The 26,925-nt window shown below is 34.9% G+C and overlaps 1 protein-coding gene across 1 annotated transcript; it reads right to left on the bottom strand.

The window, feature by feature from the left end:
- Positions 1–21,696: 21,696 nt before the first annotated feature.
- Positions 21,697–26,673, bottom strand: Crtc (CREB-regulated transcription coactivator). The gene is given in 1 exon segment (XM_017623341.1): positions 21,697–26,673. A coding segment is annotated over 1 exon segment (3,150 nt). The 5' UTR covers positions 26,650–26,673; the 3' UTR covers positions 21,697–23,499.
- Between the last annotated feature and the right edge of the window lie 252 nt (positions 26,674–26,925).

Genomic DNA, 26,925 nt, shown 5'->3' with positions numbered 1-26,925 from the left:
CAAACTGTTTTAATTTCATTTAATTCAGGCAATAGTTGCATATTATGTAATTAGAAATATTACAAGTTTAATTGTAGATACATATAAGTACAAAAATTGTAGAAAACGCGCAGCTGGATGTAAGAAGACGTATATATGTTTTAATTCCCGTGTCATTTGTAAAACTACCTCACCTTAATATGCTGTTATCTAAAATTTATACCAATGCCACGCCTTTTTGGTTTTCAAAAATATTGAAGTGATACTGACGTTTTAGTATTGCGTACAATGCCCCGAAGAAGTCGTTCATTTGTTCATTTGCATTACTTTTATTACACGAAAAGCCAATAAAACACGCCAAAGCCAAAAACTTGTGATAGTTCTTTAAAAATGTGGGTAACATATATGTAAGGACACTACATTTTGGCTGCGTTTCTTTATACATTCCAGATAATACCATTTCACAGCCAGAATAAACAGAATGCGTGTGAAATATGCATTAACATATCATCAAAAACGTTCTAAAGTATAAGTAAACAAAAAAGTTTATTATAATCGGTCAGAATGAATACAGAAATGCAGCCTTTGACGAGTTTTGATCATTATTATTTTGTGTGTTCAATGTTTATTATTATTTTTGGCTTTTATAAAAATGAAGTTCAATATCTAACAAAAACCATGTACATATCGTTACCTTAGAAAGGCCATATCTAATATTCTTGTTTCTTTACAGAGTTGTTATATAACTTTATAAAACCTTGAGTTCTTCAGTAGAATTTCCTTCAAAAACATTGGCTTTAAATAAACACTGCAAGTAGTATTTGATGTACAATCTATTATGACCTTTTCAAGTAATGTACCAATCTTTGTACAACACTGAATTTAGAAAAAAAGAATAGTTAGGGCATTTTTATATTAAGGTAACGATACGTATGTACATAAATTTATTTTTTTGAAGACATAAAGAATAAAATGTATGTATGTAGGTATGTACATATTTACACCTATGTACTTATTAATGTACATAGATATTAAATAAAATATAAAGGTGAAAGGTGCCAAGTCCATTATTTTCAAAATTTTGTTTTTGATGAAGAATGGCAGGTAATACGAAACTACATCGATTTATAGTCCCTCCTGAACAATTGCAAAACATGGACTTGGCACCTTTTTGCCCTTAGGTGACGATATACATACATATGTACATATATAGGCAAACTTTGTATGCTCGCACAAAACATTCCACCTATCTACAGTACATATGGCGTGCATACCTCTGTATATATGTATGTATGTACATTCATTATAAATCAACCGGGGGGCTTATCAGACATTCAAGCAGATAGTCTTTTATTTTTCAAAAGGAGGCAGGCCTTGCTTTGTGGCGTTGCACCCCACATGGCGACGCAAATGCACTCGGATCATTTGATTTGCGTGGAATAATAATCTGCTGATTTTTTGCCGCTAATGTTTTTAAGCAAATACATACTTATATGTGTGCGTGTGTTCATATTAACGCAAAAATATGGTATTTGGTGTTAATGCTCGTATATGTAACCGCGTCACCGTCCAAAGGTGTCGCTTATCTGCATACTAATATTCGGTTGCTTTTCACACTGCATACATACATACAATATCTATATAATTTTCGCAAAAAAAACTGGCTGTTTAATGTTTAAATATTTGCTAAATATGGTTTAGAAAGAATTTCCGCTTTTTACAACAACCCTAAATACCCAATAGTAAAGTCCACTCGTTCATAGCTTATACATAAGTGATCAGTGTGAGTGTGCATTGATTAGCTCTACTTTTTCGTATATTTGCTAAGTTTTTTGCGTAGTTGGTTTGTATGAATTTCCATCGACGACTGCCTTTGAACTCGAAAAAAATAAGGAAATTAAAAGTAACTGATTTTCCGCCACAATTCGACTTTTATTTACTTAAAATGTATATTCGACATAAAACTGGCATGTATGCTCATTAGGGTGATCTAAGAAAAATAAAGTCTGAATTTTAATGCTCTCACCCAATAGGATTATTCTATACCAAAAAAAAAATACCCCTCTTTTTTTTTGAAATCAAAACATATTCAGCGGTCAAACAAAAAACAACTTTTCGTAGAATAGAATTCTTGAAAATCAATATTTTTCAATCTTTGTATCTTCAGGAGACTTTCAATAATAATACCCAATTGTTTACTTAACCATTTGCTAATATCAATCATTTTTTATAGGTCCCCCAAAAACCACACAAAATGCAATGGAGACCCATAAAAATTCGTTAGTTTTAAAACAAAGGCAAAATAAAAATTTGATTTCGAAAAAAACTGGGGTATATTTTTTCGACATAAAACAATCCTAGAGAGTGAGAGCATTAAAATTTTTATTCCCCCCCCCCCACATGCTTTTTTGGACCACCCTAGTGCCCAACTATTAACAATTTTAATACGTAAAAAAATATATACTTTGAATATTCAGCTGCGTTAGATAATACGCGCGCCTTTACTTAGAATCAGCAATAATAATAAACGCAATTTACACCTTATTTTTTTTTAGTGCTATTTATTTGCATACTCATTTCAGACATGCAAACATCCATATTCCAGGAACTTAATCGCTCGTTAGGAAACTACAGAACTAATAGTACAAATCGAGCCAATTTCTGTTTTCTGTTAGATTAGGGTCTTTGCATACCTACATATGAATGTACATATGTATGTATATCTGTATGTATGTATGTAAGTACGTTTGTGAAGGCAGCTTGTTGGCTATTTCCATGTTTGCGTCTGCGCACCGATCGCATGACGAAGCGCGTGAATATCGCGCCGTTTGCATATCAATTATTTGTAGGCTCTATTATTGTTGCTATGCTGACGCTAAAGAAATACTATATACATATGTATAGCAAACTCGTATGGTCGCATATTTTCTTCGGTACCTATTATAAAGACAACGGAAATATACTTTGACCTTAGGTCTATTGTGCCCTGAGAACTCATCCTAAAACCTTGTCTAGCCTTAGTGCTCCAATGAAAATAAGCAGTTTCGTGGGCGGGAGAGTTTAAATGTGTGTAACTTCGGACCACAACTCTCTCAGGTGTGTTAGCCTTCTTCTCGCAACCGCATCGCACTCTAAAAGCTGCCATGTCGTAATAGGGACGTGAGTTGTTTGCTCTAATCTCCAATGAGTTCATATGCGCCCACAGCCTACAGTTACCCGTTAGCAGTTCTCTTATAAATCTCAGCAGCTGCATTGTGTTGGATTGCCCCAGGGTATTCAGCTACACATTCCCATACTACCCTTGATTTGATCTCAAACGAGGATATGGCCTTTTCTGCAGCCTAACTGGCCTGGCTACAGATGACAATGTGCTGCCTTCTTGAATTTCTCGGCAGAATTATTCCCGCACAAACACTGATGATATAAACCTCCCAAGGTTAGCTTCCCAAGAGAAGGTAGATTTTGGCATTAGGGCCGTGTATTCCCTGCCCCCTATACTTTCATCAGTTTTTAAGCCGTCTGTAAACCATCTTTGGATGGAGGGCCGAAAGGTTTCATGTATTTAAAATTGTCTCGTTCTAGGTTGTTTTGCTATCATCTTCGTTCCTTAACTTTTTCTCAAAAATTGTTACCTTAACCTGGTCGTCTCTGTTGAGCTGGGAGATGGGAATCTTGATTCTTTGTTCCTCTCCAAGTCTTCTCGCAGTTACCTTTCCTTTGCCACGGTGCTCTCTCTCATATGGTTGACGGGGACTTTTTAGCATTCTTTTTTATGAATATGTGTATCCGCTATCTGAACTGCCACCAAGTCTTGCGTCAGGATTTCTGTAATGTCGAAATAGTCAATATAATATTATGCTTAGGCCTCTCGTTAGACATGAACCAAATGACACTTTAGGTCTCCTACCTGGCATTTGTAGGCCCACGACCGTTGAATCAGTATTAGATCATCCAATAAAGTTTTCAAGCCTCTCATTGGGTGAGACCAAACGGCTTTATACCTGCAGGATTCTGTGCCTGTCAGGAGCTTAGATTAGATGGGGAGTGGAGGCTGTCGGATGGTCACCTATGCAGATGACCTTGCACTATTGAATGTGAAAAGCTTGAAACGATTGCCGATAGGAAAACTTGCTGAAAATTTGATCAGAAAATTGGACGACGAATAGACCAGGTGAACTCCATTAAGAACAGCCATGGCGATCTTGCGACCCATGTACAGAACGTACTTAAATTATGCAGGGACAAATTATCCACCCTGTTGAATGAAAATAGCACTGAAAAATGTTGAAAAGATAAACCCGAACCTGCAGTCGACGGCGACGGAATTGATGTCATGCCGCCCGACTATGTTAAGGAGGAATATCGAGCGAAAAACAACAGATCTGCTGGATCTAACGACCTGCCAGAGGCGAGTAGGCTCTTGCCCCTCACCTGCGCCAATTCCGGAGTATAAACATCTTAAACGTCGCAAATAAGGTATCATTGTGTGAAATGCTGACGCCTACCATCAACGAACAGATTGGGCCTTATTAGTATACTGCCAGATTCGAAAACCACAAACATATATGAACTAGGGCGGGTCAATTTGTATGTGAGATTTTTTCGGCTATGCGCGAATAGCACAGATGGATTCTATTTGTAATTCTAAGCAAATTTTCCGAAGAAACCATGGCTCTAAAATCAATTTGAAGTTTGCAAAATTTTTAAAATAGGTTTCTTAGCATTGAGCTGTAAGTGCTTAAATTTTGCATAAAGTCATGCTACAAGAAGTTTTTTGGTAAGAGGTATCCATTTCTGGACTTATCTTTTTCTTAAAACTGCCATCAGAGACCGCAACAGAGAAAATTTTCACATTTTGTTTGGAACTTATTTTCGCGATTTGGCAAAGTGATTTTAGACCCTGGGTTTCTTCAGCAAATTTCCTAAGCACTACACGCAGAATCCTCCTCCTATGCTATAAGCGCTTAGTAAAGAAAAAATTTACCCGCCCGTACATACATAGTTGGGTTCCATTTTTTATTTGTTTTCAAAATATTTTTCATAAAAAAACCATTTCGCTTCGTTTTTAGTCCACCTGCTGCATCTGTTTCAAAGTAATTTATTTTCAATTACTTTCCCAATTGGTAAATTTTTAAGACTGTCTGTTTTTTTACCGACCGGGCTAATAATTACGCATCATCAGTATTGGCTGTTGTTTCGCTTTCTAAAAAAGTACCACTGCAGTTGCATTTTTTATTATTGGTTATGCAAATATTCTTTTCATTTTTGTTGTAATTTGTTCATACGTATATATATATATATATATATATTGTTGATGTGTTAATGCATTTGCTTTCTATAATTAGAAAATCAGCGTTGTCACACCCATGGAAATGAGCGCATTATCAAAGTAGTAATTGTGTGCTCATGAGCAGAGACGAAAACAATATTTGCGACCAAATACAATTTATGTATTTACAATATTACAAACGCTCATATTTTTATTGCTTACATACGCATATATGTACGTACACATGTATGTATATTAGGGTGCGCCTTATTTTTCAACTTTGACCCAAAAAATAAACTCCCCCTCGATGGAAAGAGCTGCCTCAGGCGCCCTAAAGTAACTCGAAAACTATATGTGACCTGGTCTACGGAAAGGGGGCTTAGGTGTCAAAAAATCAATTTTCACTTTTTGGTTGATTCGGATGGAAGATGAGATGCTTTTTCACGTGGTGAAAAGCAGAAAATCCTAACTTGCTTAGAAGTGTACTAAAAATGTAGAGAAAGAAGAGTAAAAATANACAACAACACTTACTGGACGTCCGGCGCGGAGAACAATTAACGAGATAATGAGAAACTGACGAAACGAGTTGCTTACTTTTAACAGCTTTTTCACAGAAAACTAGTTTTCGCACGTAAGCTCCCTTTTCGTAGACCAGGTCACATATAACTTCCAAACCTGACGAAATATGAAATATTTGAGATCAGAGCTCTTGAGGCACGTTTTTTGACGAAACTTACCTATCTGGGGGGAGTCTTAAAATTTTTTCCCATACTATTAAGGTACCCACTAATGTACGTAGTACTCATAAAAATTTAAATAGTAAGTAAAGCAGATATAAATATTTTCATTTTCATTTGATAAAAAGAATTTTGCGTATTGCGTGAATGAACTATTTTAAGATTTGAGTAAACACTCCAAATAGTTTCGCAATAGCTCTGATCCAATACTTTTCGTGAAAAATCCTGTAAAACTGTCAAACAGCAATATTACTCTCTGAAGTGAGAGTAAAAAGTGAGTAACAACCAAAAGTACGGGAACAAAAAAACCATTTTTCCTGTAAAAACGTCAACCAGTGATTTCTTGACACTTTTCATGATATTACCAGAAGAAAAAGTTCGGGTAAAATCTTGCAAGTTCATTCTCTACACAACTCTCCAAAAGTCGCTCTCATTTACAGGAGTTTGGGGGATTTTGGAGTACGGGAACATTTTTTCTGCAACTTCGTGTAAAATCCTGTAAGTTCATGGAGTACTGGATCAGAGCTAATGAATACGTGTTAGGGTTGCATTATTTCGACGGGAGTGCCTAGTTTTCGAATCCAGACAGTCCCCACAGCCCCTTAGGGACCCGTTTGAAAATGGAAAAAAAGGGAATTTACTGAGGCAAACTGAGTAATTTAAAGTGGAATATAACCCAACTAACAGAAACCCTGGAAATTTCGAATAAAAGAAGTTATCCCAAATGGGAAATCGGGAGATTTTGTATAAAAAAAGTTAATTATAAACTGTTGTAATAAAAGCAATACGATAGTATTTTAACATAGACCTTCCTTCTGGGTAGGCGGCCTTCGGCCGCACTTAGCGATTATAACCCTCACTAAGTAGAATTCTCCTTTAATGCTAACTGGGTTATAACTTATTTTCTTTTGCCTCTCATCCTTTTGGATATTTTGGAGTTTGACAGCTGAGCTCCGCCATTTAATTTGCATATGAAACCAAAGGCACAAATGTGATTTTCAAGGTGTTTTTATTTAATAAATTGTGATTAACTGGTTAAAACTAAAGGAATAATAAAAGTTATAGCTAATAGAATTAAGTGTAAAGTGAAAGCGAATATAAAAATGTATTGATGAAGTGGCTGTTTTGAGGAGAATAGGAGTGATTAATATATGGAAATTTCTGAATTTAAGAAAAAAGAACATAATTAAAACCAAATTTCTAAATAAATTGCGGGCCAAAAATTACAAAAGCAAGTGCTAAAATAATGTGTACACCCTTGACTACAAGCGTGTGGAATTTTTTGTTGGATCGGGTCACCCCTTTGGACGGAATAGCCCGAAATAGTTGGGGCTGCTCCTAAACCGTACCCTATTATTTATTTTATTATTATTTAATTAAAATTTTTGCAGTTTAGTTTTATTAAGAAGTCCACAACAACTATAATTACATAAAAAAATATGATATACTTATATCGTATGATATATCGATGTTGTTGTCTCAAGGAGACCATTTCTACTTACTCACAGGAACATAGTTTTTAACACCCTAACGTACATCCTAATGTCGGTAAATTGAAGCTCACTAAAAAAGCATTAAACTTTTGGTAAGTAAGTGATTGGATTCTTCCAGTAGAACTATTTAAAAATATATCATCAATCAATATATTGTATCGCCGAAAAATTAAAAAAAAACGATCCTTAGGTTTGGCCAAAAAATTTTGTTTTCGAAATTGCTTTGCAAAAATACTACAGACTCAGGGATGAACGGCGAACGTTTTTTTTTGTTTGATTGCACGTTGGTACGCTCTAATGTACATATGTAACTACATATGTATGTATGTGAGAAAATATTAGTTGTTATTGTTATTCGAGAAGAAATCAAATCCAAAGTGCTTCTATTGTTATCAATTTAAAGTTATTTATAAACGCACATTAATGCAAACGAATATAGTAATTAATGTAAAATAAATTTTCATATCACCCAAACGCATACATATGTACATACATGCATAGATTTGATAGCCATTCCATCGAAGTTAATTCATTTTTGCTGCCGCAATTAAATTAAAACGCTACGTAGTATACTCGCAATGAATAAATAACTAGTGCTTAGTAAACGCTGATTATACTCGTATGTATGTACATTACGGTGGAAATAATTTTCAAAAGAGTTCGATTTCTCGGTCACACCCCCTCGAAATATGTCAATATTTAGCCTAAAAACTAAAATACGTATACAAAGTTTTAGGTCAATCAAAAAAGATTTAGATGTGGCTCACAGCGCCCAAAGTTTTCCATTTATTTTATATGGGGGAAAAAAACAATTTTTCGTAGAAATGGTAAAACATTTTTTAAACTCAATATTTTTCGATCGGAAACCTCTGTTTCTCCCAATTGTTTGTTTAACCATTTTTTGAGGGTAGCTAATTTTTATGGGTCTTTCCATTGAATTTTTTTGGGGTTTGGTGGACCTATACAAAATAGTTCCCATCGAAAAATATTGATTCTCAAGAATTCTATACCACCAAAAATTGTTTTTCCCCATATAAAATATAAATAAATCTTTTTCGATTGACCTAAAAACGTTGTATAGTTTAGTCTTCAGGCTATTCGCACACTTCTAGGGGGTGAGATCGAGAATCCAAACACTTTTATTTTTCGCCATATAATTAAGGGCCACCTTAATGTACATATGTACATACTTACATACATACATGTGAATTAATAACTAACTATCTATTCTTTCACAGTTTTTGTTTACAAGTTGTATTTATGAATATTACTGCTAAACGTTTTTCAAACTAACAAAGCAACAACAGTGCGTAAATATTATTTTTCTTACGTGTTTATAATTTGTAATTAACACCAATGACACTATTTAGAGTAAATATTATTTTGTACTACATAGCAAACTGATGACGCGATTTACTCACGCAATTTTTTAAGTTTTTCAATGGGAAATGTTAAACGAACGGATGTACTCGTATAGGAAGTGCCCGATTAAATTTGTAAATAAAGTAATCCAGGCTATCAATGAATACATCGTAGTTCGAATTTTTGTGAAATATACGAAAATGCTATGACTGAAACCGAATAGCTATTCAGTTCAATGCGGATGCAGTTATCGCATTTTCGTAGAATTCACGAATATCGGTCTACGATAAATTCAGCGATAACCCAGAATATTAAATGCTTATCAAAACTTTCTTTCCTAGCCATTGATGATGCAGTCCTCCCATTATTCCATTTTTATTCGCCTAAATCATTTTCATATCACTTTCATTGCTCAAAAGATTAAATAATTAGGGGATTCACAAGACGTGTTAAGCGTTATAATGCCTTAAAGTCTTAAATTATTCTCACTTAAAATAACGGTTGAAATAATTTTAGGTGATTTGTAAGTATAACGAAATGTTTTATAAAATATATTAAGTATTAGGCTCCTGTCATTCGCTACGAATCCGTTTTAACTGTAATTCTACATTCACTAATGTTTAAACTTTAAGACATTAAGAGCCATTTTCTCAAGTAGATTTTAAAATGTATCTGCTCTTTGAGCACAAATTTTGTTCCGAAAAAAAATTTTTTGAAGGGCAGATAAATTTTAAAACCGACTTGAGATAACGTCGCTAAGACGCTGAGATAACTTTGGAGTTCAGCACAAAACGAATAACATAGTTCCTTAAGACTGGTATATTTTTTCTTTTATGCACTGAACCAAAAATCCATCTCTGGATCAAAGAGAAACTTTCCTTACTTTAAGGTCGAAAATTCTTCCGAATGAGTAAAAAATTCTCCCGAATGAGTAATTTTTCTTTGGAATGTGTAAAAACGTACACGAAAATGTGGAACCGTGGATGTAATCTAACATTTTGAAGAAATGTTGGGCATGAAAAGAGGATAAAACTTCTTTAGTGCTATTTCGTTCCCATTTTTCTTCATTTTGATTGCTGTTTTTCTTTAATTAAGAGACATTTTTTTTTTTGAGTGTGATTGCGATAACATTTTAAGGAACGTATTTTTATAAAAAAAAAAAAATGTATGAATAAAATGTGCTTCCAGAAAATTTTTGGCATTTCCCTACAAAAATCAACGTTTGTGGCCATTTTTGGTTAGTTTTGGTTGATTTTGGTATGAAAGGTGTTCAAACATGAATACTACGACGGTTAACTTGATGACAGAAGACACTTCGCCTTGTACTCGTTCACATCCAGAAAAGACAGATAGAAAATAAACGTTTTCCTAGGTAGAGGTAATTTTACGCGCGAATAAAAAANTAGAAATACAGGCATAGCCACTGTGTTCGAATAATGGTTTCCAGCTGGGTGTTTTAACCTTGACGTAGTTTCGATATAAAACAATGTTGCCATTGACACTATTGTTAAAAACACAGTATTTTAAAAATCGTTATCGATATCATTATAATTGCTGATATCATTATCGATATTCAATTCGATTTATAGTCATCAATATGTAGTATTTATTTACCATGATCGATGTCGTTCTTCTACATATGAAATTCAATTCAATACATATTAATCTAAAAACGTCTTTTCCATCATAAACCTATTACTTTCTCTCTCTCCCATTGACAGCAATGAAACTTCGTCGTCATACACTTTCGATTTTCAACATATGAACCAGCGGGATGTGTTAACAAATGACATAACTGATTTGCTTTCCTACTTAACGCAATCATTTACAAGTACTCGATTTTTATACTCCTTTCGGTGTTTTGTTATTTATTTGACTGTATTTTTGTTTATATTTATTTTTATTTTTTGAAGCCGTGTGATGACAAATTGATTGAATATGTCAATTTCTTTTATTTTTTAGAGCATATTTTAACTGTTGTTTATTAAAGAATATTGAAAGAACCAATAACACTGTTATAGCTGCAAAAAAAAAATACATTTCCGGAGTGGACAGTTTCGCCCTATGTCGGGTATAAAGAATGCACTGCACGCCTTCATAATTTTTTTTGTGAAAATTTTGCCTCTAAGTGAAATTTTTCGGTTGTTATAGTCTATGTTATGGTTTCTAACTGTTATCTCGTTGGTTTTTAGGCAAATTTTTTTTTTTTGCAAATTTATACAGAATGTCTCAGGCTTTAACTTTTGTGAACATACCAAACTCTAAAAAATACGTTTTGAACGATTTTATGGGAATCGAAAATGACTACAAAAAATTAATTAGGCCCCTCCCTCACTCCCTAGAATCCCCTTAGTAAAAAATTCAATTAACGCTTCTAACAAACGCCATTTACAGCTGTAGTCTTGGACAATGAGATTTCATGGTGACTAAATAAACAGCAGATTTAATGGAAGATGAACAATGACTTGTGTGTTTTTTTGTTGTTCGTCGATTCCGAGTGTATCTGCAAATTTGTGCGGGTATTTCTGGTTTGGCGATGTTTTTTATTTAGCATTCTTTAAACTAGTTTAAAATATACATACCCACTCATTTGTTAATAACCGCTCTTTATGCATACATACATACATATATATGTATGTACGTATTTAGCTTAGCAAATAGGCAACTAAGAGCCACTTATTATGGCGCGTGTGGGACCTAATGGCTTATACATAGCATATATGTACGTATGTAGTAGTATACATAGTATTTATATACGTATGTAGTATGTAGTTAGGCTTAATAAGAGCTCTTCAAATATTTATGTATTTTAGTCAATTCACATTTGTTTAGATCATTTTTAAATAATTCTTAACAAACTTGTAAAAGGTGAATACAAGTTTTTTATTTAATAGCATTTAGGTAACAAATAATCAAACCAAGTGTATGCACATGTGTTTGTACTTGTAGGAACAGCCGGAATAATTGGTGACGTGTGCCTACATAGTTCTATAAAGTTACCTTTTGTTAGTTCTGGTTTTAATGTGACATTGCTTGCAGTCAATTGAAATTGTTTTATTTAATGTATTGTTTTATCTGGTCGGGAAGGACGCTTTATTTTAAAACCTTCTGTTTGAAACTCATAGTCTATTTAAACGCATAATTAAATTTTTTTTTTTGTTATAGATAAATGGCAACCCTAACGAAAATATATGTGAATTAAAGTAGGTATTTTTCGAAAACCTTTGCTGCGAGTGCATAAACCTTCTATTTGATATCCATGTTGTGATATTTAATAAGCTTAAATTAAAAAAAGATGTATTTAGAAAGGTGGCAACCCCGTACAAAAATGTTTTTAAATCTCTTCAAACGCTATTAGTTTAGATGAAAAAACTTAATTATTTTATTGAACCTTAAAATATTTTTAAGTTTTCAAATATCTAGCAACCCTATTTTTTCAAATTTTTTACCACATACCCACAGAAATAACCGATTGAAAAATACTAACCAATTTTATTATTATTTTTGGTATTCTTCAGTTCTGGAGGGTGGAAACAGGAAAAATTAAAAAAGTAGATTTTCCTATACATTTGTGGACCACCCTAATGTACATACATGTGAAAACACACCCAAATTTACGTTCTAACAAACAAACATACTATGCATATTGTATTTGTATATAAAAAAAGGAATGTTTATTATCATAAGTGCTGAGTGCGTGCATAGATATAGATCTGGCCAATGAATGATATTTACAAAATTACACAGTTTAACTGAGTTCAATAATCTATATATTAATACGCTAACATAAATTTTGTATCCGTTTATTTGGCGATTGTACCGAACCGATTTCAAAACCAAGACCAACCATTGGAAAGGTATTTTTCTGTAGATGAGTTGAGTTTTTATGGTTTCAACATTTCCGTATTTGTGTATAGAAAAAACTAGTTATAAAATGTTATCAAGTCATCGAAGTCTATAGTTATCGAAAACTTTATCGAGTTATCATAATGTATCGATTTTTTTTAACTTATCGAGCTACATATATTTGTTAATTTATCGAAATTTGTCGGTTTATCGAATCGAATCGAGTTATCGAAATTTTTGGAAATTTCAAAGTACATATAGCGAGTTATTGCAATTTCAAGGGTTATATATGTAAGTTTATCACTATTCATCGATTTATAGAATTTTATCGGATTTATGGAGCTATCAATTTGGAAACTTAGAGTTAGAGAGAGAGAGAGAGTAGATAGTTATCGAAATTGTTCGAATTACCGAATTTCAAGTTATCGGAGTTAGTGTTTTTGAAGCTCATCGAGTTATCGACAGTGTTTCAATTATCGAAATTTATCGACTAACTGGAATGTACAGTGTTATCATCAATATTATCTAAAAAATATTACATCTATATATTAATACGCTAACAAGAACACCATTGGAATGGTCATTTTCTGTAGATGAGGAAAGCTTTTATAGTTTTAAAATTGGTTGAAAATAACGGCCAAAATCGACAATTTACAAATTTCCGTATTTGCGTATGGTTGTTGTTGCAACCTGTTCAATTTATCGAGTTATCGTAATGCATCGAGTTCTTTCAACTAACAGAGTTATCGATAATTATTGATGTACTGAAATTGGTCGATTCATCGATCGAAGTTTATGGAATTTTCAAAATACCGAATTTCAAAGTACTGATCGAATTTTGTGGTGTTAACTGAGTGCAACGAGTTATCGAAATTTTTCGATATCTTTCCAAAAATATGGAGCTGTCAAAATTAAAAATCTATAAGGTTTCCGAAGATGCATACATTTTTGAGTTATCGAAATTTATCGAGCCCTCGAATTTCACAGTTGTCGAAATTGGTCGAGTTATCGAATTTTTTTTAGTTACCGGATTTTAAACTGGAATGTGTGTGTGTGTGTTGGAACTGTTTGCTTTCATCTTTTATGCATAAAACTGAATGCAAATATATTGAGTAATTCCCAAAATCAAAAGCGACGCTGCCAACATGACTTCGTCGAATTATTAACCATCGAATAGCTAAGATGTCAATGAAATATAACAGAGACTGTCCATAAATAGTTAAATAACGTTTTCAGAAAATGTTGTTGTGATCTCTGAAATGGCTATTTGAAAAAGTGTCCACCATATTGGATCCGCCATTTTGCGGATTAATATTACCTTATACAAACATACTTACACCATTCGCTTTACTTTCGTAAAAATAATGACCACTTTTTTACATTTAGAATTTTTTGTTTAAATATAATTAAAGATTTATTTGAAACAAATAACTGTGTGTTATTACATTTACATTTAAGGGTTTACTTCATAAATTTACGTTTTCTTTCCTTTTTAAAGATATTATTTTTTCACAATATTATTTCTTCTTTTATATTTATAAATTTAATGTATACATAAAGTTTTTATTTTATATATTATTTACATACTCACATATTTAATTTAATCATGTATGTATATATGTATGTATCTCATTGACATATGTAAATATATTCAGCGTTGGATTTTCCTTTTTTTTAATTTCATTTCACTTTAACTTTTCAGTTTCCATTTAACATTTACTCTCACAAAACTATATTTTGAACTCATACTTTACATAAATATGTATGTACATACATATGTATGTATATGCACATATCCAAACAATTTACCCAAGCGTTTTTCATGTGGGGTCGATGTTGCTATGAACTAACATACATACAGACACACATATGTACATAGGTGCCATAATAGACCACGATACTCCACTTTTGTTACATAAAACGTACATACATTACGTACATATGTATTGCTGGTGAATTTATTAGTTTGATTTTTGCTGCATTTAAGATTAAAAATATTATGTTAGGTACATCAATTGTTTTTATTCTTTTCGCGTGTATGTATATATCAATTTAAATGTATAATTATTAAAAATATTTAAAAAAAAGTCGCCTATTTAATTAAAGTATTTTTTTTATGTATAATAATGATAAATCTAAATTCTTGCTAACTTCTCTTTATAAATTTCCACTTTTTTTTTGGTTTGACTTTTTAACGTTTTTACTTTAATATTCTTAAAGATAATCTACTTATAAATATGTACAGAAGTATGTAATTATAAAAATCGAGTGCAAGCTAAAGATTCATCTGCATTTGTCGGCGTGAAAGTACAAACTTGTTATATTTAGATAAAACCTTAAGTTTTGTTATGAGGCATAAATGTGTGAAGTTTTCATGGCTGATACGACTAGAAACTTTTTGTTTTTTTTTTTCTTTTTTTGGGACAAATAAAAAAAATCGAAGTTTAAAAAATATTATTTTTCTTTTATTTTTTACACTCAGTGTATTATTTAAACCAATTTTTTCTCCTCTAAATTTGCCAGAAATTACAGATTAGTTCAGTTTGGCTTTTTATTGCCAAGTACCTATTGCCTATTTTTTTTCAAATCAATTTTAATTATTATTTTTGCTTGCAAAAATATAGCTCATTCTATAACAAAAGCCAATCAAATCCATGCTTGTAATTTTGTACAAAAGTTAAAAAAAATAAAATAAAACAAATTTCATAAAAACTTCACAATTTTTCTTCAAAATTTTTAGAATAGTTTTGGGTATACAATTTTAGAGCCCATTTAATCCTAGTATAATAAAGTACTAGTTTGAAGTGGCTGCAAAATACCGTTGGTTTTTGGAAAGAATCTTCATTTTTTTCCTCACGAAGTAAGTAAGATTTTATGTCGGACAATTATTTTATTGGAAGAAAATGCACGACACCGTAACAAAAAAAAACAAAAAAAAAATCAATGGTTTTTGTAGCCACTTGAAACTTTCCCTTTATTGTACTACATATAATACGCTACAAAACTATATATCTAAAATTTTATAAAAATTCTGCATAAAAAGTGTGAAATTTTTATCAATGTTTGTTGATTTTATTTTTTTTTGTGCAAAATTTAAAGCTTGGATTTATAAGGTTTTTGTTATAGAATGAACTAAATATATTTTTATAAAAAAAAAATTAATTTGAAAAAAATTGTTAAAACTTTTTAATATATGGGGACCTTGTCCTTATGGGGAGCACTCTAGTAAAGCACTGACAGACATTTGAGACTTTATTTAGTTTAAGCTTAGCCAATATTTTTAACACCGCTGAATGTCTTGGGAACGATGGCATTTTTTCGCTTGGTCCGGCTAGAGCTGCAGCTGACAGTTAGGCTCGTATGCGGCAGCTCAATTTTCCACTGATTCTAAGTGTTTAAGAATACCACCATCCGAGCGAGTTTTTGTGCTGTTTCGTAACTGTAGACGAAACATGAACCAAAAAACCATACAGTAACGCATCCTCATACTGCTGTAGATGATAGGCTACCAGCCTAATGAGGGCAGATGACAACTAAGCGAATTTAATTAATTGCGCATGAATTAATGAAATGGCGATGATTTGCGAGAAAAAATCAAATTTTACAATTTTTACTGTCACACCTGAAATGAATTCTGAAAATGTTACATACAGGGACCGAACATAACAGTTATTGACGAAAACTGTAATGGAACAATTAACTATGAAGAAAATATTCTACAACTAAGTGATACATACTAATCGATTTATTTTTTCACCGAGGCTAAAATTTGAAAATAAATTTTTATGCAAAATTAAAAAAAAATAATAATTATTTTTGATTTTTATATTATAAATCCAAAATAACAATTATTTTTGATTTGTATATAATATCTCTTAGATAACAATTATTGAAGACTTTTATTTACATATAATTGAAAAATCAAAAGTAACTGTTATTTGCAGATTATTTAGATAAAAATTAAAAATAATTGTTATTTTCGATTTATTAAATAAAAGTCAGAAATAACGGTTATTTAAAGAGTAATTAAATAAAAGTAAAAAAAATAATTGTTAAAGAGTGATTTTTTTAAATAAAAGTTTTAACTGTAAAATAATATATATATGCTCTTTTATGGTGCGACACTTGAAGTAAGAAATAGCTAGGAATCGTACAGCATCCTAAGTAAAAACACTATCAGCTGACTGTCAAGAAATGTTTACCGCTGCTATTTTGGCATTTACTTTTGCCGATTACAATTTCTTCCATATCAATTGCTTTTTTACAAAACATACCACTACACTGACCAATAACACCAATACACTAACCAGCGTTGCCGTTTTGATGGAATATTTTTCGAAATTTAAATTTTTGGGTAGATTGATAGATTCGTTAATAGCTGCGGGTGGTTCGGCTTTGTCAACAACAACAATTTTTCTATTATTTTTTATTATTTTTTTTTATTTATTATTTTCTATACTTTTACAAAAATGATCCAATTTTCATCGCGATTGATCGAATTTCAAAATGTGGTAAGTATTTAGACCTCAACTTTTTTTTTGGCAATCATTTGAGAGAAACGAAAAATTAGAAGTATTTACATACATATGTATGTATACGAAGATTAAAAGAGTTCAGTTTTATCAAAGAAGATATTTATTCATTAAATATATACATACATATAAACTAAAGAACTTAAAAATATTAATAAGAAAAAAAGAATACAAAGTAACAATTTATGCAGTGGTGGACAGCATAGAAAACAAAATATATATATATATGCATACACACTATTTTTATAATTTTCCTCAAAATTCTAAGTAAAATAAAATATGGCCATGCTTTTTACCATAATGACACCAAGCTTTGGTTATACATACATACAAATGTAGTTGCATATAGCATGTTTAATAAAAAAAAGAATTAATTCAAAGTTTATTTTTTTGGAAATTTTAACACTCAATTAATAGGCTTGGTAAGAAAAAATACCATGCAAATATATGAATTTTTTTACTTTGAGTGCCTCTCTCACAAAATCAAAATTTTAAATTAATTACCTTTCCTATTAAACGTGCTTTATATTGTTATATACAGTGACGGGGAAATAAATAAGGACGCAATATTTAAGAAATTTTGACTAATTTTGTTTTTATTTTTTTAATATTTATTGATTTTTTATGAAAGCTCACTGTCTTACAAAATGCATGTAAGTGGATACTTCAAACTCTGTACAAAAATTAGGAAAATTGTAGAAACTTTCATTAAAATTTAAATTTTTTAATAATAATAATTCTTTAATAAAAAAAAAACAAAGTTTGAAATTTTGACTTACTTGAATTTTGCGAGATAGCTATACTTTTACAAAAAAAAAGTTAAAAAGCGTTAAATAAACAAAAGAAAAATTGTCAAAACTTCTTAGAACGACGCGTCCTTATGTGTTTGCCCGCCACCGTACTTTCACGCCGTTTATGAAGCCTTAGGAAAGTATTTAAAATTTGCTTAAAAAAATACATTATCTAATATGAAAAAAAAACACTTTAAATCTATTACTGCATTTACAATTTTACACTTAAAAAACTACATATCTATAGCTAAATATGTATGAAGAAAAAATCGAACAACAGAAGCGTTTCAAAAATTAGAAAGTATACGAAATTTTATTTTATTTTTATTTTAAGTGAATTTACATAGTTTAATCTAGCGTATGCACATTTATACATGCATACATATGTATGTATTTATCTGACTTAACCCATTTTACCGCTGACTTAAATTTACGAAGGTATACAAAATTTTTGAGTGCACTGTATGTTATTAATAAAATATTGCAAAAGGTAATTATGTATTTCAATTGTATTAAAGAGTCTGCTTGCTCTATGTACATATGTACATACATACATGTATATTTTACAATTTTTTTATGCATAGAAATATATATATTTATACATATGTACATATGTATGTGTATGTACATACGAGTAGTTATGTTATGCTGTGTATTTGCGCGTGTAGAGTACAAAGTTTAACGTGCTATTATTACAATTGAAGTTAGATAGAAGAAGGAATCTGTATGTATGTAGTATTTAAGTGGAGACAAAAAACAAAAGTAAAATTCAATTTGCTATTATTTACTAATTGTTTTTGTTGTTTATTAATATTTGTTGGTTCGTGGAGAACTTGTTTGTTAGGAGCCGAATGTGAGTGGAGTAGGTTCTTAGGCATAAACACATTTCAATTAAATAATTTGAAATATGTTTTTGAATTTGTAATTTTTTTTTTTTACATATATGAAGTGTGCTTCGTGATTTGATATAACTTTATACATATGTATTCCTTCTTATTTTATGCAAAGCTAATTTTATTGTTAAGTGCATGTTTTTGTTAATAATTGCTAAACGGCGAGAGTTTTGAATTGATTTTATATTAAATGTACATATGCAATTAGAGCTGAGACTTTTTTAAATACGTACTTAAATATGTACTTGGGTATGGTGTATGTATGTGGATTTTTGGTGCTTAATTTCTTTTTATTTCTGTACTTTATTAATTTTAGCTTAAAACTGCACACTTTTTATTGCTCCAATAAAGTTTTTTTTGCTCTTTTTTTTGTTTAGACTTAGTTGTAGACGTATTTTGTAAACTTTGCTTGTAAGCCATTGATCGTTTAAAAATATATGTACATACATACAGTGGTAGAAAATAAATAGGGAACCGTTATTTTAACAAATTTTGCCTATTTTTCTTTTGTTTATTTAATTTTTTTTTTCCTTTTTAAAAGTGTAGCCCATGATTTAACAAAAACCATATAAATTCTTATTTCAAACTTTGTGCAAAAATTATAAAAATTCTGCAAAACTGCATCTAAATTTTAAATTTTTTAATCAGATTATTGAGCAGGAGGTTATCAATTCATCGGAAGATATATGTTTTTTTTTATGTATGTTACCGCATAAATTTGGACCACGTTAACCGATTTTTNCATTTCACATTTTTTTATGTATGTTACCGCATAAATTTGGACCACGTTAACCGATTTTTTAAACGAAAGGTAGTATCTCCGAGGTGGTCTCACTTTGGTTAAGATCCGATCATAGGACTATGAGGAAATTAACGGTACTCTTAAATTTTTATATAAGAATTAAAATCGGTTTTGTTTTTGCTTAAAAATTGCTTGTTGATAATTTTTTTCTGTATGTGTTGCACGCTCTTTCCATCAAAAAAAATTTTCGAACATATTTGTATGGAAGAAAAAGCAGGAAAAAAATTGCCCAAAATCAACGCGATATTTTAGCGACTTATTAAAAAGTTGAGAAGTTAGTTGTAATTTAGCACAATTTTTATAATTTTTGCACAAACTCTGAAATATGAATTTATATGGTTTTTGTTGGATAATGAGTTATACTTTTATAAAAATTTTAAATAAACAAAAGAAAAATAGCAAATATTTGTTTAAATGTCGTGTTCCTATTTATTTTTCCACCACTGTATGTATTTTTGATATTTGCATATTTTTTTGGTGGCATAAAATGATTAGGTTTGTATTCGAAAATAAGTAAAATTTGACACTTTAATTAAAATTCCGCTAAAAATTATTTGCTTCACATTTTGCTTAGCTTATAATCTTCTACTATTGTAGTTGCTTTCACACACATAATAAAACGCAAAAAACAAAACGCTTAAAGTAAATTCCCGTAGAAATATTGTACGTACACAAACTTTCTGCAGGTACATACACACATACATATGCGAATTTGTATGCATCTGTATTCTACATACAACTAAAAAAAGGCAATCGTTTCAAACACCGCATTGTTATTTCATTCGTTACTCNCCTACATACAACTTAAAAAAAAGGCAATCGTTTCAAACACCGCATTGTTATTTCATTCGTTACTCATTTCATTCTTTGTCTGTAATCGTAAAAGCAAAATGGAAACTTTAAATCATAGTAAAGGAAAAATATATAACTTATTATACATACATACATATTTCGTATATAATCTACACTTAAAGGAGCTTGTCAGGCGCATCCGGCCAAGCTGTGCGAGCGAACATTCGAATTGAGTTGAACGACTAATTGAGTTTCCGGTTTCTTTTATGTTCGTACACTTCCTATTGCTTGTCGCTTACTGATCATTGCCTTACTTGCCTACTGTCTGTGTTGTCAGCTGTCAGCTAAGCGACGAATCAGCTAGTCAGTCAGTTGTTATGCAGCAGCACATTTACAGCATCTTGCTAGATGTGTTACATATGTATATTTATGTAATCATATAGATACATATATACTTGTACATATGTAGATGTATATGTGTAAGTATATTTATATGAAGGATGCGTTTAGGGCAAATTTAAGCTGGTTGATGTATCTTGGTCTCTAGTAAAATATTGGGTTTTAAGCAACTGCTATTCGTGAATGAAATGGATGTCACAGGCTTCTAAAAGGGTTAGCTCTTATAGAATTCATGTACGTAAGGGTTTGCTGTTAAATGTGTTTTACTCTCAGCTGAAAGTGGCAAAGACTTAGGTAGCGAATAATCGGTTCCAATAAAAGTTTTGAATTTTCATTTTATGGAAATTTGTGCTCCGATGGGAATTTACAATAATACTACCTACGAATCTATTTTGAGAATATTTCGTGAAAAACAACAATTTCGTTAGATCCACGGAATGTAAATTTTTTACTTGTTTTGGGCTTCAGGGTGTGTTGTACTGTGGAACGATTTTCCATTAACCATAGTCAAATATGACATTACTCTCGTTAGTGAGTCTACAGTGATCTCGGCATGAAATACCTTAAAAGAGCACTATTTCTCGAAATACTGTCTCTCGCACCGGGTTCTAAAGAGATACAAAATATCAGAAGAAATAATTGGGGATAATACAGAAAACTTTTGGTTTTGTAAGAATCTACCTTCTGAGCAATGTAACACACCGGAAGCGCGGGAAGAACTTGATCAATTAGGGTTACTATTTTTGTTGACTAAAAAATATCTTTTTCAGCCGCCTAAGACTCGGTTATATTTCCGTAATCATATCGAAAGCCGGTATAAACATGCTTAGGCTAATTCGCCAATTCCTCAGAGTTTACTGAATCTACAAGGCCATTGTTCGTACGATTTCGCTCTAAGGAGCCCGAATATGGTGGCGCGATTCTACATCTGCCCCCACTTGACGCTATTGCTCGAGAAATAGTCATTATTGCAGCTTTAAGACACAGAGCAGAAAGCTTCTGGACCCATGGTACATCCGGCCACTCGAAAATCCTAAGGACGATGACACCCATTCCGATACCTTCAAGTACTAACTACTGTATACCATTAAATACCTTCATCAAAAAATAGAAATTTACCATTTCAACTCAACAGGACTGGAGCACCAGACTTTCCCACATACGTAACGCTATAAATATGCATACTGATGGCTACGAAGTCAACGGAAAGGTCGGTGAGGAGCCTTCTCCCCGTAGCTGGATTTAGAAACATTTTTACGGCTTCCGGACTAGTAGAGTATATAACAGGCGGTGCCGGTTGTTATCTCGGAGTGCCGACTAGTAAGAAGACCCAAAGACAGTCAAGCAGTCCTGAAAGCTGAGACTAGAGCGCAAGTAACACAAAGTCTCTCTCTCGAAATGAGATGGCCCAGCTTTATAGAATACAATTCATATTGATGTCTGGACATAGAGATATTAAGGGAAAATGCAAAGCTGATGAACTAGTGAGGAACGGTACGACCGCCAAAATCCTTTCGGCGAAGGACGTGGTAGGTATGCGAATATACACTTTTTAACTATGTATTAGGGACAGCCCCACAAAAGCAGCAAACGAGCGCTAGGGAAACCTCTACTTCTGTGAAACCGCCAGGCTTACGTGGCCTTCTTACGTTGAACTCTTAGGGTTAAAACGGAGCGAAGCATCTATTCTCACAAGAATACCTACAGGCCATTGTCTAATTGGAGCACATGCCTCGAGATTGTCGCGTTCACTGCCAGACTATTGCCGCAGCTGCAGATGCAAAGAAGAGGGCGATAGTGTCGAGCACCGCATATGCCAATGCGCAGCACTCAGCAGAAGACGACTATAGAAGCTCCGAAAACTCTGTCTACAGGACTTTGCGGAGATAGCGGAAATCAATATAAGAGAATTACCAAAGTTCATTACGTTGACGAAATGTTTTGATCCCGCGTGAGCGTCGCAATATCATAGGGGAACGAATATTGCATATGGCATCACAATGGACCTGCGCTGAGCCTTAGTGTACGGGCAGTCACTCTTTATACGTAGACATTTCAATCTAACCTTACTAACCATTGCTCGCGAAAAGGAAGTTGATTTTCTCGTACACAGTCTCGTTCATAGAAATTACCTTACTCAAATTAGTCTCACATGCCAATTCGCACGCTCTTTTCACGCTACTCAAATGCGCCGCGGCTTTTATTTTGTTATTATTATTTATTTTATTTTTTTTTTATATGTATGTAAACACATTTGTATATGTATGTATTTTAGGTAATTACGTTTGTATGTATATTTTATTTAAGAATCCTAACTACTGCTTAGAGATGTAAAAGCTGTTGCTACCACTGTTGCTTGCACGTGTACTTCCCCTCATACATAAATATTTACATACATACACATGTACGTCTCTATCTGTGTGTGTGTGTTCAACTGTTTCCATGCATTTTTATTTTTTTTGAGTGTATTTTGTGTCTAACTGTGCGCGTCGTTCCAACTAGTTAACATATCTACTTATGTACATACATATGTCGTCGATCGACATAACCAGTTGTGCTTTTCTTCGTCCGCTTATTTTGGCTACTGCCTTGACACTGCACTACTTAAAAGAAGAAATCTTCTACATCACCATTATTCTCATCACTACCGCTACCGCTACCGATGCCCATTCCAATTCCTATACCTAAACCGATGCTTATGTTATCGTCGACATTATTCAGCTCGTCGTCGACCGTAGTGTCTTGTTCGCTCAAGCTAAGCGTGATGGGCATGGTGTCTGTGTTTGTGCTATCGGCGACTGTAGAAGTCGTGGTTGTGGCGGCCGTGGCCGTGGCCGTGGCTGTGTCGGTTGTGTCGTCATCTTGTCTGCACTTCGTTGTATCCGCCAGCGGATTGCCCAGTACCTCAGTGACGTCGACTATGGGCCCCAGCGGATCGAAGGTGTCGTCGAGCAGTACACCACTCTCAATAGCTGCAACAGCTTCCTCATAGTATCAGTTAAGATCCTTTCGAAAACTGTCCTCGATTGTTGGATCGGCAATCATGATCGAGTTCTGGTCCGCTAGCAGATCTAGCGCAGTCTCGTCCATTTGACCCAAATCCAAATCGAGCGAGTCGAAAATCTCACGCGACGAATAGTCGGAGAAAATGATCGCCGGTATGTTGGTGTTGGTTGGTGTGCTAGCGTGATTGTGTGCATGATGATGGTGCTGCTGGATGTGTTGCGTCGTTTGTTGGTGTTGATGGTGTGGATGCGTTGACGCATTGTTGGTGCCATTACCGTTGCCATGTGGCGTTGGCGACACACCGCCGGCTAATGTCGTTATGCCCGGCGAGGAGGATGACAGTGGGGAGGCGTGGTGCGGCGAATGCATTGGCGAATGATGAGGTGAAGGTTGTGCTGAGTGTGAGTGCAGCGACAGCGACATCTGTTGGTGTTGATGATGTGGCGACTGTGCCGATATGGGAATCGGTAGCGGCGACGAGGGTGACGGCAAACAGCCCAAAGGCGAAGGTATGGGTGAAGAGTTCTTTTCATTCGCTTGCGTAAGATTCACATTGTTGTTGCTGATGCGACATGGCCCATTTGTGTTTGAGTTGCTGTTGACATTGCTGCCACCGCCGGCGCCATTGTTTTCTAGCAGTTGGTGCGCCAGTATGCGTGACGTCTGTTGTTGCTGTTGCTGCGAGTTGTTGTTGTTGTTGGAGGTGTTTCTGCCATTGTTGGTGTTACACGTACCGCCACCTCTACTGGTTTGCGTTGTCGTCGTCGCTGTAGACACTGAAACGCCTGTCAGATCACTAAAGTTCAATTGTTTGCTTTGTGATAGGCTCTGCGGGTATGTTGTGCCATTGCCACCGGTGACGAAGTCATCAAAGTCTAGCGCTGTAAAGCTGTTTTGCTGCTGTTGCTGTCGCTGCTGCTGCTGATAATGCTGCTGCAATTGTTGCTGTTGCTCGGGCGAGGAATTGCTATCACCAAGCGTAAACTGCTTGAAGTGGTTGTGGAACGACGGATTGAGACTGTTATAACCACTCGCCTCTAGCGCACCTGCCATCGCCGGCGAATAACGATCGAATGTCTGGATGTTTTCCTCATTGTAGCCTTGCATGCCTTGGCCGATCATGCCGGCCTGCGGATGTCGAATCGGGCTGGCTGGCGCGCTGATGTGTATCACTTCATTACCTGACACGGACGTCAGCAAGCCGGGCGAAGAGCCTGGGCTGGGTGGATTCAGGGGTTGTCGGTAGTCTGTTAAATTGCCCGTGGAGCTGGCGGCGCCCAGGGTAGGCAGGTTGGTGAAATTGCCAGTTTGTGCGGTGTTTTGTGTGGCCGGGCCGCTGCCGGTTGGCGATTGCACGGCGAGATTTGTGAAGGACAAATGCGGTGATGTTTGCGCAGCTGTGGGTGTATTGGCGGCAGATGTGGGCGAGTGCTGTTGCTGTTGGTATGGCGACGGCGGACCGCCACCACCACCACCACCGTTGCCGCCATTGCCACCGGCCGGACTAAAGGGACTCGACGACTGATCGCGGTCGCGACCATTGTTGTGCGGTGACAGTATTGGCGACAGTGTTTGTTGTTGCTGCGGCGCCTGGTTTATCAATTGCTGTTGCTGCGCAGGCGCATAATGTAGTGAAGTTAGATCCGGCAACGAACCAGTGTTGGCGAGCGACTGCTCCTGCAGTGACTTGAAGAGGCTATTTATTGGTGGCATATTGCAATTGGTGTATTTGGCATTGAAGTGTTGCGGAAGTTGTTGCTGACTAGCACTACTCGCTGGCTGTTGCGTATGATGCTGTTGGACATGTTGTTGTTGTGCTTGCTGATGCATGTGCTGTTGTTGCTGCTGCTGCTGCTGCTGATGAAAATGCTGTTGCAGCTGCTGATGTTGCTGCTGCAAGTGCAATTGCTGCTGACTATGGTGCAACAGTTGCTGCGCTTGTTGTTGTTGCTGTTGCTGATGCATCAGCATCTGACCCTTTCGTCTTTGTGCTTGTGGACTAAAACTGCGGCCAATATTTGGCGAATGAGATCGTTGGTTGTGGTGCTGGTAGTTAGCGTGTAGCGCGTTCATCTCGCCGGGCAGCCCACCGATGCCGGGCAGCCCACCGATGCCGACCATGCCGCCCGGACCAAAGCCACCCTCCGCAGCGACTGCCATATTGAGGGTTTGATGAAGTGCCGAATCGGAGTTGGAGCGCCGCCAACTGCTGTCCATTGGCGGGCTGAGATAGGCGTTGTTGCTGCTAATTGCCGCGCCCATGCCGACTGCGACGCCTGCGTTGCTGCCGTACGGGGAACGATCCTGCTTGCGCTCCGAGGGGCGTCGCATGGGACCAACGCCGACGCTGCGTCCACGGGACTCGCGCACACCATTACCGCCTGTGCCGCCAGTACCTGTGCCGTCTGGGGAAGTGCCACCACTACCACTACCCCCGGCATTGGCGACGGGTCCATTGCTGCCGCTACCCTCAGCGATGCAGCCGACGCCACCGCCAGCGCCTCCTCCCCCACCGCCACTGCCACCGCCGCCGATGCCTGCAGCACTTATCAAACTGGCATTTGTAGCATGATTGCTGCCGATGTCAGTGTTTACCAAACAGCATTCAAGTATCTTCTGATTCGCTTGAGTCTCATCCATTTTGGTTGCGTAAACCTCTTTCATAATCCGTTCGAACTCGGCGGTGCCTTCCTGCTGGCGCTGCTTCTGTAACGCAATTTTCTCGCTGAATTTGCGCGGATTCGCCATCTTTGCTCACTGACTCAAGTCTGCGGTTATGTTAGATGTTCGGATGGGTCGGTCGGTCGATTCTTGTTGCCGCTGTGGGGCAAGCGCGTGCGACTGTCGCGTGCCGTTTCCTGCTCTAATGGATTGCGTTTATTCGTCTGTGCTGTTGTACTGCTTGCGAAAATGTCAATATCAGACGCGCGGAAGCCGGCATAATGGTGGTCGATGTTAGTGTTGTTGTTGTTGTTGATATTCGGTGACAGCAGACGAACAATGACCGACGATGCAAAAGCAAGC

The sequence above is a fragment of the Rhagoletis zephyria genome, unplaced genomic scaffold (genome assembly GCF_001687245.7).
Source record: "Rhagoletis zephyria isolate East Lansing unplaced genomic scaffold, Rhagoletis_zephyria_1.1 Rzeph_scaffold_03144, whole genome shotgun sequence".
NCBI classification, from domain to species: domain Eukaryota; kingdom Metazoa; phylum Arthropoda; class Insecta; order Diptera; family Tephritidae; genus Rhagoletis; species Rhagoletis zephyria.
Note: the sequence above shows the minus strand (reverse complement) of the source record. Positions and strands in the feature narration are given on the sequence as shown.